The sequence below is a fragment of a genome, unplaced genomic scaffold (genome assembly GCF_019419815.1).
Source record: "Pyrus x bretschneideri cultivar Hongxiangsu unplaced genomic scaffold, Pyrus_bretschneideri_v1 Contig63, whole genome shotgun sequence".
NCBI classification, from domain to species: Eukaryota; Viridiplantae; Streptophyta; class Magnoliopsida; order Rosales; family Rosaceae; genus Pyrus; species Pyrus x bretschneideri.
The window spans coordinates 2,219,266-2,234,878 of record NW_025999802.1 but is presented as its reverse complement, the minus strand read 5'-3'; the positions used below and the strand labels follow the sequence as shown (position 1 = coordinate 2,234,878).

General features: G+C 39.9%; 2 protein-coding genes and 1 pseudogene across 2 annotated transcripts; 1 reads left to right on the top strand and 2 right to left on the bottom strand.

Annotated features, from left to right (window-relative positions):
• The first annotated feature begins 448 nt into the window (after positions 1-448).
• Positions 449-1,852, top strand: LOC103947178 (annotated as a pseudogene).
• An 83-nt stretch (positions 1,853-1,935) lies between these two features.
• LOC103947177 (probable leucine-rich repeat receptor-like protein kinase At1g68400) lies at positions 1,936-4,536 on the bottom strand. Its single transcript, XM_009358032.3, has 2 exons — positions 3,112-4,536; positions 1,936-2,749 (listed from the first exon to the last, which is right to left on the bottom strand). Exons 1-2 carry the CDS (start codon positions 4,460-4,462, stop codon positions 2,070-2,072), a joined length of 2,031 nt encoding a protein of 676 aa, XP_009356307.2. The 5' UTR covers positions 4,463-4,536; the 3' UTR covers positions 1,936-2,069.
• A 2,406-nt stretch (positions 4,537-6,942) lies between these two features.
• On the bottom strand, positions 6,943-13,515 carry LOC125471889 (LEAF RUST 10 DISEASE-RESISTANCE LOCUS RECEPTOR-LIKE PROTEIN KINASE-like 2.1). Its single transcript, XM_048572822.1, has 3 exons — positions 12,427-13,515; positions 12,166-12,210; positions 6,943-8,137 (listed from the first exon to the last, which is right to left on the bottom strand). The coding sequence occupies exons 1-3, from the start codon at positions 13,118-13,120 to the stop codon at positions 7,020-7,022; spliced, it is 1,857 nt and encodes a 618-aa protein (XP_048428779.1). The 5' UTR covers positions 13,121-13,515; the 3' UTR covers positions 6,943-7,019.
• Positions 13,516-15,613: the final 2,098 nt, after the last annotated feature.

Here is a 15,613-nt window from a genome sequence, read left to right as displayed (position 1 = left end):
ATTCGTGGACATCCATTCCATCTTGTTCCCAAGGTTGCTTTTATGTTCTTAGCAACAAATCAAACAAGCGGATGTGAAGCAACTTGTCCAAACACCTAATTAGGTTGCTATTAGGCAATGTAATCGTAAACTAACAACAAACAATAAGCCCTATAACTAAAATATATTATTGGTAATCAATCTTATTTGTGTTTGGTCCGTAATGAAGCAACCTTGCAACAACAAAAATTCAGATTATAGTTAAACTATCTGTGAAATGAAATTTCCATCGCTGTAAATTTACCGCAAACCAATCCCTTTTCTTTGAAACGAAAAAATTAACTGAAACACTCCTTTACCCGTTGCAGAAAGGTTGAACGCAATGCAAAGAAGAGATAGTTGCGCAGCTACAACTATATTGAGGGAGATCTCTTCACACCAAATCTCATCTCTCTTGTGATTCTCCAAAATGACGACTCGTCAAGATCGAAACCCTACCAGCTTGTTTACAAAAGTCTCGAATGTCCTGCTCTTTGTTGGTGGTTTTACCCTCGGGGTTGTACTCAGCAATCTCAAAGAGTACTACCCATTGAATCCTCAGTTAGCAAGCCTATCCATCTCAGCTATCTCATCATCCCTTCCATCCAATATTCCTTCACAAACGCTAATGCCTGATGTAACTTCGGCAGTGCAAAATTCAAATCCGAAACTGGAAAATGTAACGGCAGCCCCCACAGCATCCAATTCTAATACGAGCCAAACTTTTGCATCCCAAATACGATCTAACAATATGAGCAAAATATGTGTAACCCAACCTGACATAACAGGAGGATATTTAAAGAAATATCTGAGGCCGCCGAAGGCGTTTCACGACATGAACGTTTCACAATTGCTATGGAGAGCCTCGAGGAGCCCTCGGATTCCCGAGTATCCAATCCATCTTGTTCCCAAAGTTGCTTTCATGTTCTTGATAAAGGGACCTGTTCATTTGGCCCTGTTATGGGAAAATTTCTTCGAAGGGCATCAAGGCTTGTACTCAATTTACGTGCACTCAAGTCCATCCTACGACGCAGCATCGCATCCTGAAAGTCCGGTGTTTCATGAGCGAAGAATTCCTAGTCAGGTGATAAGTTTTTTGCTTGACTTAATTTATTTTTCCCCAAATACTAATCATATTTCTCTTGATCCTGTTACAATGTTCAGCCTACAACAAGTTTTGCAGGAAGTAGAATGGGGGAAGGTGAGCTTGATTGAGGCTGTGCGCCGCCTATTGGCGAATGCTCTTCTCGACATCTCAAACCAACATTTTGTTCTCCTCTCAGAGACATGCATTACCCTCTACAACTTTTCCACTGTCGACTCCTACCTCGTCAACTCAACCCGAACTTTCGTAGAGGTCTTCTTCGATGACCCAAGTTCGGTCGGACGTGGCCGGTACTATCTCAGCAACTACACGAGAATTACGGTAGATCAATGAAGAAAAAGGTGGGCGTGGTTTGCAATTGATAGAGACGTTGCCATTGAATCCATCTCGGATTGAAAATACTTCCCGGAATTCCTCAAGTGCAAAGGGCATTGCTTTCCAGATGAACATTATTTGCCAACATTTGTGCACTTGAAATTTGCAGCAAGGAATGCAAATAGGACTTTGACCTGGGTTGACTGGAGCAAGGGCGGCCCACACCCGATGGAGTACAGGAGCCGGAATGTGACGACGGCACTTCTGAGTAGCCTGAAGAGTGGTTATGGTCGGAAATGTGAATACAATGGGAGGAGCACGGATGTTTGCTTCTTATTCGCCAGAAAGTTCATGCCTGATACTTTGGATAACCTGCTGAGACTTGCACCGCAGATCATGTATTTCAGCACATAGATTCAGATTGTTACATTTCCTTTTTGTTAAAACTAAAGCCTAAATCAATTTAATTAAACGATTCCCATTTAAGCTCTATAAAATCGTTGCAATCGATGTAATTAAATTAGCACAAACGAAATTTAGAGATTAAATAAGCAGGCAAGAGAACTGAAGCCAACAAAACAAAACCCGTAGATTTACAACACAAAAACGTTAAAAATGGTTGGTGGTGCGATCACTGACTTGCTCCGCAAGTGTCCTCCGACAAGGACGATGACTCGGACATGGATTCAAAGCCCGCCTCGTGACTCGGCGAACCAGACAGGCCCCGAATCTCGTCAATCATTTTCACCACCTGGCTCATCCTGGGACGTTGATCAGGCGAAGCGGCCGTACAAGCCATTGCAATCTGCAAAAGCCCCACCATCTCCTCCTCAATATCCTTGTACCTCATTAGCTCCAAGTCAAACACCTCCACCGTCCATTCTTCCCTGACCACAGACTGGACCCACCTGGGCAGGTCCACAGGCCCACCGTATCCTCCCCCGGACCCGCCATTATCCACCACGGAGGGACACTTCCCCGTGAGCAGCTCCAGCAGCAGAACACCAAAAGCGTACACGTCTGATTTCTGCGTCAACTTCCGACCGTCCAACGTCTCGGGAGCGCGGTAACCGCAAGATCGCGGAGCGGACGACGTGGAGGGCGGAGGAGGCACGAAAACGGAGAGTCCGAAGTCGGAGACGCGGGCGTTGCCAGTCTTGTCTAAGAGGATGTTGGTGGACTTGATGTTACCGTGGGTGAGCTTAAGCGGCCTGCACGAGTCGTGAATGCAGGCCAAGCCTCGAGCCGCTCCGGCTGCGATTTTCAGCCTCGTTGTCCAGTCCAGCGGAGTCCGACCGGGTCCACGGTTTCCTGTTCAAGTTAGCCATCGTTAGTTCACGATAATTACAACTAAGGACAATTACGTAAAAGCGTGAAGTGCAGCGGAGTTAGTCGCTTTTTGGTCATATTCAGAGCAGGAAAGAAGGAAAAGAAGGGAGCAAAAAACAAACACAAAAGTAAAAGGAAGATAAAGACAGAACTGGAGTTGACAGGACCGACAGTAAAACCCTAAATATATAATTACAAGAAAACCCTAAATTTGACCCCGTTTGACCTAAAAGTACAGAAAACAAGGCACCAAATTGAAACCCAGAATTAAACTAATATTTTAAAAAGAACAAATTTCTTGGCAACCAAACAGAAATTAAGCAGGAAAACTGAAATAAAATTACCGTGGAGAACCCAGAACAGGCTGCCATTGGGCATGTAATCGTATACCAACAATTTCTCCTCCCTGGCGAAGTAATAAGCCCTCAAGCTCACAATGTTGGAATGGCTGAGCCGCCCCAGTACCGCCATGTGCTGCTCGAACTGAGTCTTCCCGCCAATCTGAGCATCCTTGAGCCTCTTAACCGCCACCACATTTCCATCGTCGAGAACCGCCTTGTACGCCGTCCCGAACCCGCCTTTCCCCAGCATCTCCGCCGAGGCCCTGAGCAGGTCCTCGAGCTCGAAACGCTTCACTCCTTCGAAGAACACCATCCGACCCCGCTCGAACACCGGTTGGGCGGCGGAGTAGGGGCTCGACGAGTACACGATCTTCTCAGTTTCTAGAAGCTTCGAGCCGCCCTTGCCCTGCCGCAGTTTGGCGCTGAAATTCCGCCAGAAGTAGCAGTACAGTAGCAGCGAAACCAGCACGAGAACCAAAGCGTCGCCAACTATAATGGCGATTAGAGCCACCGGACTCATTTTCGCGCTACCACTTCGGTGAGGATTTCCCGATTTGTTCGGCGCAGAGTTCCCGGGTAACGAACTCGGCGACGACGCTACGACGGTTGGGTTAGCTGCGGGCATTACAGGAGACTCAATGGCTCCGTCAGATCCAGGCCGGGTCGGGTCGTTTGGTGTACCCTTGCAGCTCTGCATCGGAGACCCGCATAGACCCGGGTTTTGAGCGAAAGCGGTTATAGGGAAAGTCCAAAAGGACTTGGGTATTTCGCCGGTCAAACGGTTCGCAGACACATTGAGGTCCTGCAGATTCGGCAGGGTCAGACCCGAAATCGAACCGGAGAAACGGTTCGCCTCGAGCCGGAGAGTGAGAAGATGGTTCAAATGGTTGACCGTTGCGGGAATTTCGCCGGATAAGTTATTGTAGGACAGATCGAGGCGGTAGAGACGGAAGAGAGAGGACACGGAGGGTGGAAAGTCGCCAGAGAGTTCGTTGTAGGAGAGGAATAAAAGTTTGAGGGTGGTGAAGTTGGAGAGGTCTGGAATGGGGCCGGAGAGGCGGTTACGCTTGAGGCTCAGAACTCGGAGCTGAATTAGCACGGTGAGTGGCTGGAACGAGCCGCGGAGGTCGAGGTTCTCGAGGACGAGTCGAGAGACTCGGTTGTTGGTGCAGGAGACGCCGGTCCAGGTGCACGGATCAACGGAGGTGGAGTTCCAGGTGGTGAGCTTGTTGGATGCGTCCGACGTCGCTCTGAATGATAGGAGAGGTTTGGCATCTGGATTAGAAGAGACGTGGAGAGCAGCGAAGAAGAAGCTCGTGAGGAGAAGAGTGGCCACGGCGGCCGTGGCTGCCATTGTCTCTCCGCAAGTGAGAGCAGAGAGAGTGAAGGAGACGAGTGAAATCTCTTGGGTATAAGTTCAATGAGGGGTTGGTGGACCGTTGGTGTAATTATTGGGAAGTAGAGGAGCTTCAATACAATTTACCTTTCACTGCCAGCGGCCAGCGTGACAGCGTAACGTATAAAGCCGTGTAACGCGAGGACTTTATGTCGTTTCATATCACCTGATGGATATCATACTCGGGGGGGAATAGAGGGAGTGTGATGGGGGTTCATGGAATAGTATTTGTGTGCTGCCGTAGATTAGCATTTCCTGATGGAGGAGGAGCGGACACGTGGGGACGTCGGTAGATTTATTCGGGCCCGCTCCGAGATCATACCAGAGGAGTGATTCTTGTCTTGTAAATCAGACGATCTTCCGTACGCGCTCCTTCAAGTCTTAGGGTTTCACAAGTTCCATTAAATGAGTCAAATTTGTTATTTATTTGTAATTTACGATTCTTGTGGAATGGCCAAAACAGCCACGCTTGATTAATACGGGCATAGTTCTGTATAGTACAATAATTTGTTTAACAAAGATGATGTCTACAAATTATACGATACACGAATGAGTTAAAACACATGTTGACTTGTTCGAGTTTTATAACAATTTAATGCATTGTTACATTGACATTGTTGTTTTATTTGATTGGCTCGTCTCTTAATTTGAATTCTTGATCATATATACGCTTAACAAATAAAATAACTTAGTAATTAAGCTCTAAAGTTTGTTATAGTTTGTAGGAACAAAAAGAAAGCGTCAACATATCTATGACCATATCATTTGTAAGACACGTCCTATTAAAAGTATAATACTTCTTATATTTTAATTCTAGCCAATTTTATATTGATTTAAGAGTTGTCATAATCAAACAACTTTACTAAAGATTTGTCTCAAAGTAAGAATAAAATCAATCTATCATTTCTTGCTTAAAGGTTACTACATTGCATACTTTCACATATGATATTGACAAAGTACTTTAAAATGAAATTGGATTCTCTCTCGTTCATTTTCTTCTCCGCTCCCTCTCCTTCTCTCCTCTCTCAGTTTTCTCTTCCTTTTTCTCTCTCTATAGAGAAGATAAAATAAGAAGATGATGTGACTTATTCTTGAACGTTCGAATAAGAGTGATGGAGAGGAGAGAATCAGATCCATTAAAATATGCTTTGTTAATGATATGGCATGGGCATTTCAAAAATTCTAGCAAAACACAAATTTCATGAAAACTCATGATAGCCGTGCGTGGCTTGTTGATATAACTTTGATGTTCACATGTCCAAATGTAGGTTATGTTATCAAAAGCAGCATCAATCGATTGTTAATTCGTTTTACTTTGGAGCCATATCGTTGATTGTTTTGTTCTAAAGTAGGATTTGATTGTAGAAATGGATAGTTTAATCCCTCAAAATAACAAAAGTGCACTTAGAGTTCGGAGACGACTTTAATTTTAATGTCTTTTTATGTGTAGAATGGGCGAGGTTGAAGGAAGCGTAATATACAACTTGCAAAAGTTTATATCTTGAATGTACGTCATTTTGTAACCATGATTTTGTTGTCCTTCTAATGTTTTTCACTGACTTGCAATTTCATCAGTTTGAGACTCTCTTCAAAGTGAGCTTATCAAAAAACTTATTTTCAACTAATCACTTTTTAAATCGAGCGGTCATCTACATCACTTTTTTATTCATTTCAAGTGCTAGCGTTTAAAATCGAAATTTCATTTCAATCGTATTGGCAGCGTGCATGGATAGTTTTGCTTAGGTTGATCATGATAGTTTTGCTTAGGTTGATCATATGCAATATGCTTTTCGCTTGAAAATTCATCAAGCACCACCATACAGCGACTTTTCAAGTAATGGGGTACTGCCTATTCACTCATTGCCAAAGGTGCTCCAAAAATCTTGAAATTCAACACAACTTCAATTCTCTTCACTGTTTGTCAAAATACATTCACGTGGTTTCGCAAGAACCGTTCCATCTACTTGATCATTCCATTCGTGACAACATCAAATTTCGCACAATAAATTGGATCCTAGCTTAGCTGTATGGTAGAAAGCTTTCCACACCAAATAATTGTTTTCACCTCTCTTTTTTAACAAAAATATTCTAAAATGCTCTGATTTATGGAGAAGTGGATCCGAACTTGGGCGCAAGGGAGATGAAGCGGGCACACTGCCTTGATCAACTAGTCTGACCCACAAATGCAAATGTTTCACATTACTAATACACACACATGCATATACATATAGGGAAGTGTTATTGGCACTCCAAAAATCTCATTCTACACTCCTCACAAGTGTATTTTTCTTTCTAAATATAGAAAGTTTGGAGGGTAGAATGAGAATTTTGGAATGCCAATAACAATTCCCTATATATATATATATGATTGCAGGAGGGGTCTTAGTAGGGTCACTCCTACTGTGTTAATTCATATATAGAGGGAAAAAAATAATAAATAAAACATGAAACGCATGCTTCATTATTTAGATTGCCTCAGAAAAACATAGATTTGTTCAAGTAAAATACAGGGTTTTTACTTTATTGATACCAAAGCGGCAGAAGAATCTGCTAGGGATTTTGGAGGAGAAGACATGTAAGGTTTGGGAGGTATCTGCAACAAATCAACATTCCCTTCCAACATATCTATCACTTCATTCATTGCTGGCCGGTTTGAAGGATCAGTTTGTACGCACCACAAGCTCACTATGATCATCTTCCTTGCTCTTGCTTTGTCTTCCTCATTTGCAACACTCTGCAGCCCAAGCTCTTCGTCCAGTTCAAGACGCTTGTAAATCCAATGCGGAAAATATATTTCACTTGTATTTTCAGCTTCAGCGTTGATGTTCCTTCTTCCTCCAACCATATCTAAAAGCATCATTCCATAGCTGTACACATCCGACTTGTGTGAGACCTTTCCAAAGTTTCTAGAAAATACTTCTGGAGCAATGTAACCTGCTGTACCTCTAGCGCCCAACATCGAGACAATACTCTCTCTCCTGTTGCATATTTTGGCAAGGCCAAAATCCGAGATTTTTGGGGTGAAGTTTTCATCGAGAAGAATGTTGTGAGGCTTGATGTCGAAATGCAAAATTCTTGTGTTGCAACCACGATGTAAGTACTCCAAGCCTCGAGCAATGCCAAGTGAAATTTGATCCAATGCTTCCCATCCCAAGTGATCATGACCTATGTTGGGTGTATTTGAATCAAATATGAATTTCTCTAGAGATCCATTAGGCATGAATTCATAGATGAGAGCTCTTTTGGAACCCTCAAAACAAAAGCCTAACAAGGTGACGACGTTGACATGGGAAGTTCTACTAATGGCTGCCACTTCATTCATAAATTCTTCTCCATCTCCTGTTAGTTTTGTCAAGACCTTCACTGCTACAAGACAGCCGTCCTTTAACTTTCCTTTGTAAACAGCACCATAGCCTCCACTTCCTAGTTTTTCTTTGAAGGAGTTGGTCATGTTCTTGACCTCCACATAGCTATACCTTCGTACTTGAAGCGGCCCGTAGCTCCTTAGAAAGGCCTCTACAATTTGATGATTTTGGTTTTGCTTCTTCCAAAAGAAAAGAAATCTATATGATGACAGCTTTCTTCTTAAGCAGCAAACGATAACGACTAGAAATATGAGACCAGCAACTGCACCTGATGAATATACGTTGAATATGGTGATTTATTCGATCGAATGGTAGGCATTGCAGACATGCTATAAACCTTATTACAACACATAAACTTAGAAAAACTAATCTAAGGCTCTAAGCAAGTTATGTAAGAGTATGAACATGAGATTGGATGTTTTGACAACAAGTGATTAAGTCCAATTGGTATAAGAAAGTCTTATGAGAAGTTGTAGCTAATTCTTGTCTATGAAGGATTTTGTTTTGGCATTAGACTGATGTGCATTAGAACCATAGGTTTAAGTTCTTAAATTCAATCAAGCAAAGTTGATTGAATTAGGGGTGGGCATAAAAACCGTCAAACCGCAAAACCGCATCGAACCGTAAGAAAAAAAACCGAAAAAAACCGTGTTGACCGGAAAAGTCAACTTTGAGTGAAAAACCGAACCGAACCGTTCAAACCGGTTCCGGTTCCGGTTTCGAATGACCAAGAACCGGCCGAACCGAACCGAACCGTTTTATTAATAATAAATAAATAAATTATATATACACACACATGTCATGGTATAATAGGTTGAAAAATAGGTTGAAAAATTGTGTACAGGAGCTGTTGCTTCTTGCTTGCTCTCTGAAGTCTGAAAACTTGCAATTTGTTTCATCATTTTTTTGTTTGTTGACTGATTGACTAGTGCATATGTATTTTAGTTGTCTCTTTTTGTTGACTTGGTGCCACTACCAAAGACATTTGCATTAAAAAAGATGTGTTGTATGCAACTTTATGTAATCAGTTTTAGAAGATGTATTTGAATGCATAATGATTTGGTGTTCAAATAATTTATTATTAGGAACCGTAAACCGGCAAGAACCGAATCGGAACCGGTGTAGACCGAACCGTAAGGTTCTAGTCATAAATTTAAGTGGAACCGCACCGAATCGAACCGTTAATATATTTCGGTTCCGGTTCCAATTTAGGGGTGGAACCGCACCGAACCGCACCGTGCCCACCCCTAGATTGAATCATGTATTTAAAAAAAAAAAAAACAAACAAAAAAAACAAAACCTTCAGTTGTCAGGTTTCAAAACAGGTTCTGGTTACAAGAAAAATCTGGGAGTATACAAAACGGTGCTTTTGAATAAAATAAGGTTATTCAAAATTCTTGACCGTTAGAACTCGAAAACCAGCATTTTGTTTGGGTTTTTCTGGGATTAAGGGGATGAATATTATATCTTTGTTCTCTCTTCAATGTTCTCTCTTCTCTGCGATTTTTGTGCCTTGTTGGTCTGTGTATTGAATATGTCTGCTTTTTCCTTCCGCTTCGCGATGTTTAATCTCTCATTCATCACGGTATGTATTCTGAAACCCCGTATAATTAGCATGAAATCCGAGTTTAATTTCGCCTTAAATTTGCATAAGTTTGATTAGAATTATATAACTAAACCTATCGTTAATGATTGATTCAAACTTGAAATCAGGGGGCATATGAATTGATCATCTGTAAAGAATATATTAAGCTTTGATTTTCATTGAATAAGTTATTCAGTTTTCAAATGATGTTTATATTTAACTTTTGACTATTTCGTACGAGGTGAATACCTTCTTGAGATTGAGATGAATTATTCTGGGATTACATGTTGTGCTTGCCTGAAGTTTTTCAATAAAACCGTTCATCCTATATGTGCTTACCATCTAAATAGTTGTGATGTCCTGATGTGCAATAGACTGATGAATGAAATCAGGAATCTAAAGTTCATATTGTGATTTCTAAAGTTCAGTGTCTGCAGACTTTAAACTTGGCAAACATTCCAATCCTCACTGGTGGAAGCAACTACCAAAAATGGAGAAGGGATATCAATTTGCTATTGACTCTTAATGAGTTTGATATAGCAATTGATAATCCCAAGCCTATTGTCACTAATCAAAGCACCAAGGTTGAGAAATCAGATTATGAAAGATGGACAAGGGCTAATAAAGTGGCAATTTCCATCTTGGAAAGTGGGATGACTGATACTATCAGATGAGGAATCAAGAAACCAAGTACTTGTCTGTGTTGAGTCAAATCTTTGTGAAGTGCCTATTGATTCTTGATGGTTTGATACTGGATGCTCAGTACATATAACTAACTCTTTAGAAGGCTTTCAAAAACAAAAGGAAATTGGGAATGCTTTATATAACGTTTTTGTTGGGGAAGGGACTAAAGTTGCAGTAAATTCAATTGGGATTGTAAAATTAAAATTAACTTATGGTTTTCTTTTGGAGTTGAAGGACGTGCTATTTGTGTCTAAGATGAGAAGGAACTTAATTTTTGCTTCTAAAATTGTAAAAGATGGTCTCTCCTTTTTTGCTGATGATATGTGCTTAAAAATCTTTAAGAAAAACTGTCTTGACACTATTTTAGGGACTGCTTTCTTGTTTGATAATTTGTGGCGTCTTGAATGCACTGTTGAGATACTAGATCACTCAGTTTTGAATATTAGTAATAAAAGGATGCTAGAGCAAGACACTTCATACATTCTCTGGCACAAATGACAAGGACACATCTCAAAGGAAAGGATAATTAAACTTTCAAAAGCTAAATTGATTCCAAAATTAGATCTCACTACTACAACTAAATGTGTTTATTGCTTAAAGGGTAAAATGACTAACTTTAGGAAATTAGATGCCAAAAGGAGTCAGGGATTACTTGAAATTATACACACTGATATCTGTGGTCCTTTTCCAGTCAAAACAATATGCGGAAACAAATATTTTATCAACTTTATAGATGATTTTTCTAGACTTGGATACACTTTTCTCATTAGTGAGAAAGCTGATGCCCTTAAATGCTTTATAATTTATAAAAATGAGGTTGAAAAACAATTAGGTAAGGTTATTAAAATTGTTAGATCCGATAGGGGAGGATAATATTTTGGCAGGTATACTGAATCAGGACAACAAAAAGGACCATTTGCACTCTATCTGGAGAAAATTGGTATTGTAGCTCAATATACACACTTGGGACACCTCAACAAAATGGAGTCTTAGAGAGGAGGAATATGACCCCTTATTGGTATGGTTAGAAGCATGATGACAAGGTCCAAGTTACTAGGTTTCTTATGGGGAGAAGCTTTGAAAACTGCAAATTACATTCTGAATAGAGTTCCAAGTAAATCTGTTTCCTCCACACCTTTTGAGCTATGGCATGGCAGGACACCTAATTTTGGATACTTTCATGTTTGGGACTGCAAAGTTGAAACCAGGTTCTATAATCCAAATGAAAGACAATTGGATTTAAGGACTCAGTCATGTTACTTCATAGGTTATCCTAAAAAATTGAAAGGGTATAGGTTCAATGTTCCTCAAGGCCACACCCGAATTCAAGAAACACACAATGCAACCTTCTTGGAAGATCAAGATGTTTCAGACCTATCAAGGGAAAATTTTGTTTTTGAAGAGATGGTTCAAGGTTATGATAATAATGCACAAACAAGCTACAATCAAGTATTGTTATTTCCTCAACCAAGGTCAACTGAAATATAAAACTCTAATGCAAAATTGGTTTCTGGCAGTGAAAGTACTATTGTGAGTAACTATGTTTATTTACAAGAAACTGATTTCGACATAGGTGATGTTCAAGAACAATGTTTGGACACTTGTGGAGTCTAGTTCTCAAATTAAGCCTATAAGTTGCAAGTGGGTGTATAAAATCAAAAGAGATGCTCTTGGTCGAATTGAGAGATACAAAGCCCGGTTAGTTGCAAAGGGTTTTACTCAGAGAGAAGGTATTGATTACGATGATACCTTTTCTCCAGTATCTTCTAAAGATTCAATGAGAGTTATCATGTAATTTTGATTTGGAGTTGCATCAAATGGATGTGAAAATGGCTTTTCTTAATGGTGACCTAGAAGAGAGTATTTACATGAAGCAACCAACTGGATTTGTTGAAAAGAGGAAGGAAAATATGGTTTGATGGCTCAATAAGTCAATATATGGGTTAAAGCAAGCTTCTAGACAGTGGTATTTGAAATTTGATGTGAAGAAAACAAATTGGATGATTGCATTTACATAACAATCTTACCTAGTCCGAGCTTCAATTGCAACTGCTTATGTCCTGCAACTTGATCTGCAAAGAAAACTGCTGTTAGTTAAATCCCAGAAGATGGAAGTGGCACAAATAATGTTACCATTCAAAAAAAAAGGAGGCTAATGCATACATAACAATCATTTAATACTTGTGTGTTTCAATGAACTGTTTCCTGTTTCTAAGAGTTATATCCTTTGAAGAAAGGAATCGGATTATTGCACGTCAGAGAAAGAAAGGTCATATAAATGAATATACCTTTGGTGCATTTAAATTTTCCCTCTTCAACCAGGCATTCACCTTTTCTGTCAAGACATTGAAAGCATTCTGGTGTCGCCACTGCGAGGTAAAACTCAGCTGTCCATGGAGGGTACGTGTTGGGCTTAAGCGTATTCCTGGGGACCTGAACGGTTGTACACCCTGGCGGCGGGGGGTTAGGTAAATTACTGTTAGATGAATTGATATAATACGTATGGTAAGCATTTCCGCAGACATATTTAGCTTGTGGACAAGAATTTTTGTCCAAGATGTTGTTGCATTTGAGAAGGGTAAGATTGGGTGTGGATAATGATACTTCAGGGATTGAAGAAATGTTGGGAAGACTCAAGGCGTCCAAAACTCTATCATCGCAGCGATTCTTTTCTAAGGGGTCGGCAAGGTCTCTGTCTTTGATAGAAATCCAAGGTGAAAATAAAGGGCCTTGGAATTCATACCAGTATCCTCTCTCTTTCAATTGGATTTTTGGCTGATCGGGTACTGAACAATTGACTTTGAACAATCCGCATTCAGGAGGATCTCCCGGGCTTTTGAAGGGGAAGCTGATGTGGCCTACTGTTTCACTGCAGAAGTGGCCTGGACAACGTTTGGAGGGTTCCGCTTCTGAATATTGAGCAGAGTGCAGAACCACAAGTTGAGCAAGAACGGCGAGAATAAACAAAGCCACCGGAGCCATCCGAAGATTCGAGCTGATCAACAAGAAGAAAGCGCCGCAAAGGAATAACAATAAGAAAATCTACTCCTCCTCTTCAGAACAAGAGTGTTGAATTGTTTAGAGGTTCAGAATTCTTTGTATGCAATATATTAAGGAAATTGGCTGTTTAACACGCCAGTTGACTTGGAAATTAGGAGACGGAAGACTTGTGGAAACTAACCATGTAAAAAAGTTGCTGGATACACAGTTTGATTGGTCGGCTTAAAGACTTCCGTGGCCTATTAGGGAGTTTCCTTCCCAACTTCCCCAATGACCAGCACCAGAAAGACTTTGACCCCTCGACTCTTCAACCATTCTCGTCACGATGATACTATTCAAAAATCCTCAAAACTCCTCTGATCCACAACACATATTACGGAAAGAATCGACTGTTCAGTGTTCACTCGTAGCTCCGTGAAACGTGATTTATCTTTCGTGTCCGGCCCGTCTGGCTTTCGGGTCTACTTATTCGTGTGAACGCTGAATGGATCCATAGCTGAAAAGTATATCCTAGTTCTGACGTTGGAATTTAATTTAGTAAAACATCAAGACAAATTTGGTCGTTTGTGGCTGTCATTTTCTGTGGGGGTGGTGTAAGTAGGAGACGAGACGAGAGAAAAACGTTATCCACAATGCTACCTTCCCGAAGACTTGTAGTGTTAGTCTTGCTGTTGGCGCAATGGCTACGTAAGCAACCACGACTTTCTGGGTTTTGTTATCTACTCTCTCTTTCATCCAGCCTTTGAGAGTATTGAACCCGAGAAGCGCATCGAGTCTCCATGCGTTTTAGTACTGGTTTGGTATTAACATACTTTCATAAAAAATGGGTGCAAAAAAAAGCTAAGTTTAAAAAGATGTTTGATAAACACTTAAAAACAACTTATTTTTACAGTTTTGGGTAAAAAAAGCTGAAAACGTGAAGCAGCAAAATCAGCTTATTCTCACAGCACAGCAGAAACAGTTTCTTTTTTCCAATGCATAGCAATACCAAACCCGCCCTTAGTCTCTTGCCTGTGATTTCTTCGATTTAGGGAGATTCTAGTTTCTTGCATTGTGATGGGTGTGAACACAAAAGTTCCTTCCGAAATTTCGATGTCTACAAAGGGTTTTGTTGGTTCTTCGATATAGAGAGATTCTGATCGTAAGTTTTATCCTTGCCGTCGTACGAACATGGATTAGCGGAACTTAGAAAGGAATCAACAGAAGGATTTTAGCTTTAAAGCAGATTGATATTTAGATTAAGGAAATTTTATTTAAACTCATGTAATATATTTCTACATTCAACTTAAATTTTAATTATACATTACCCTTTTTACCCTATTGCATAATTACCATCGAGTATAAAATGAAATTAATAATAAAATTAAAATTTATCAATAAACCATGCACTATAATTAAATCTTATCATTACTTATTGTTTATCCTGTGTTCATTCTTGCTAAAACCCTAATAGTTTTTACGGAGAAAAACAAGTTTTTTTTGTAAATGGTTAGTGATTTTGAAATTTTGAATTCTCCAACTAAAGTATGACTCGATTTATGAAAATTTTTGTTCCGCTAATTTCAATTTTTCTTAGAATGTAAAAAGATGAGTATTTGGGTTTCAATTTTTTTTCCGTCAACATTCTACAACAGTTGTAATGAAAGTATTGATATAGAAGACCCTTTCTATGGAAAGTAGAAGTATTAGTAATTTGTTTGGCTTTGGCATATCAGAAAGCGAAAGTTGTTTTCGTGCTAGCTTGTTCTCCGATACGAAACCCTTCACTTCAACTTCATATTACAATTTTGTTGCAGTTATGATTGACATTTGTTTTCCTTCTAAGAAATTGCTTGTGGTAGTGTATGTTAGTGAGTTCAGGTTAGATGAATTTCTTTCATCAAATAAAATTAAATAATCGCAGCAAAAAACAGACACACACAAACACCTAAATACAAATAAATCAAAAACAACAGCCATGGAAAATGCTATAATGTTGTACGCAGCTCCAATAGAAATTTGAAACTTTATAAAAAAAAATCAAATAAGATGCAGCAAAAAAATGCAAAGAAAAATTTGAAAAACAAAAAGCTCTATTTCCAAAGAGCTCAAGGGGTGAGGGGAGACAAATGATTCAAAAGATTTTTTATTTTCGAGTTTCTATGAGATTTTATTTTATAATGGGTGTAAAGATAAATATACATTTTAATTGGGTTTGGTAGGGTACTTTAGGTAATAAATTTGGATTAATAGAGATATTAATTCAACGACGGACGGTGAGGCTTTTGGCTCGATGGGTGGACCCGCTCTGTTTACTGTTTGACATCAGCAATGACGTAGGCCACTACCTGCAGACATAGCGTGGGCTTGAATTGGTAGGAAAGGCCAACTAGCTGCTATTAAAGATGGGCAACGTTTATGACGGGTGGATAACTGCAGTTATTTACCCATAACCATTTAAGCTTTTATTCGCATAACCGTTTACCCGTTGGGTAT

Excerpts from the sequence above, each read along its gene's own strand:
- LOC103947177 (XM_009358032.3), bottom strand. The coding sequence starts at position 4,462 with ATGGCAGCCACGGCCGCCGTGGCCACTCTTCTCCTCACGAGCTTCTTC. Across the intron at positions 2,750-3,111 it reads CCTGTTCTGGGTTCTCCACG|GAAACCGTGGACCCGGTCGG; the intron begins GTAATTTTATTT and ends TAACTTGAACAG.
- LOC125471889 (XM_048572822.1), bottom strand. The coding sequence starts at position 13,120 with ATGGCTCCGGTGGCTTTGTTTATTCTCGCCGTTCTTGCTCAACTTGTG. Across the intron at positions 12,211-12,426 it reads AAAATTTAAATGCACCAAAG|ATCAAGTTGCAGGACATAAG; the intron begins GTATATTCATTT and ends TTTTCTTTGCAG. Across the intron at positions 8,138-12,165 it reads GCAATTGAAGCTCGGACTAG|GTGCAGTTGCTGGTCTCATA; the intron begins GTAAGATTGTTA and ends TATATTCATCAG.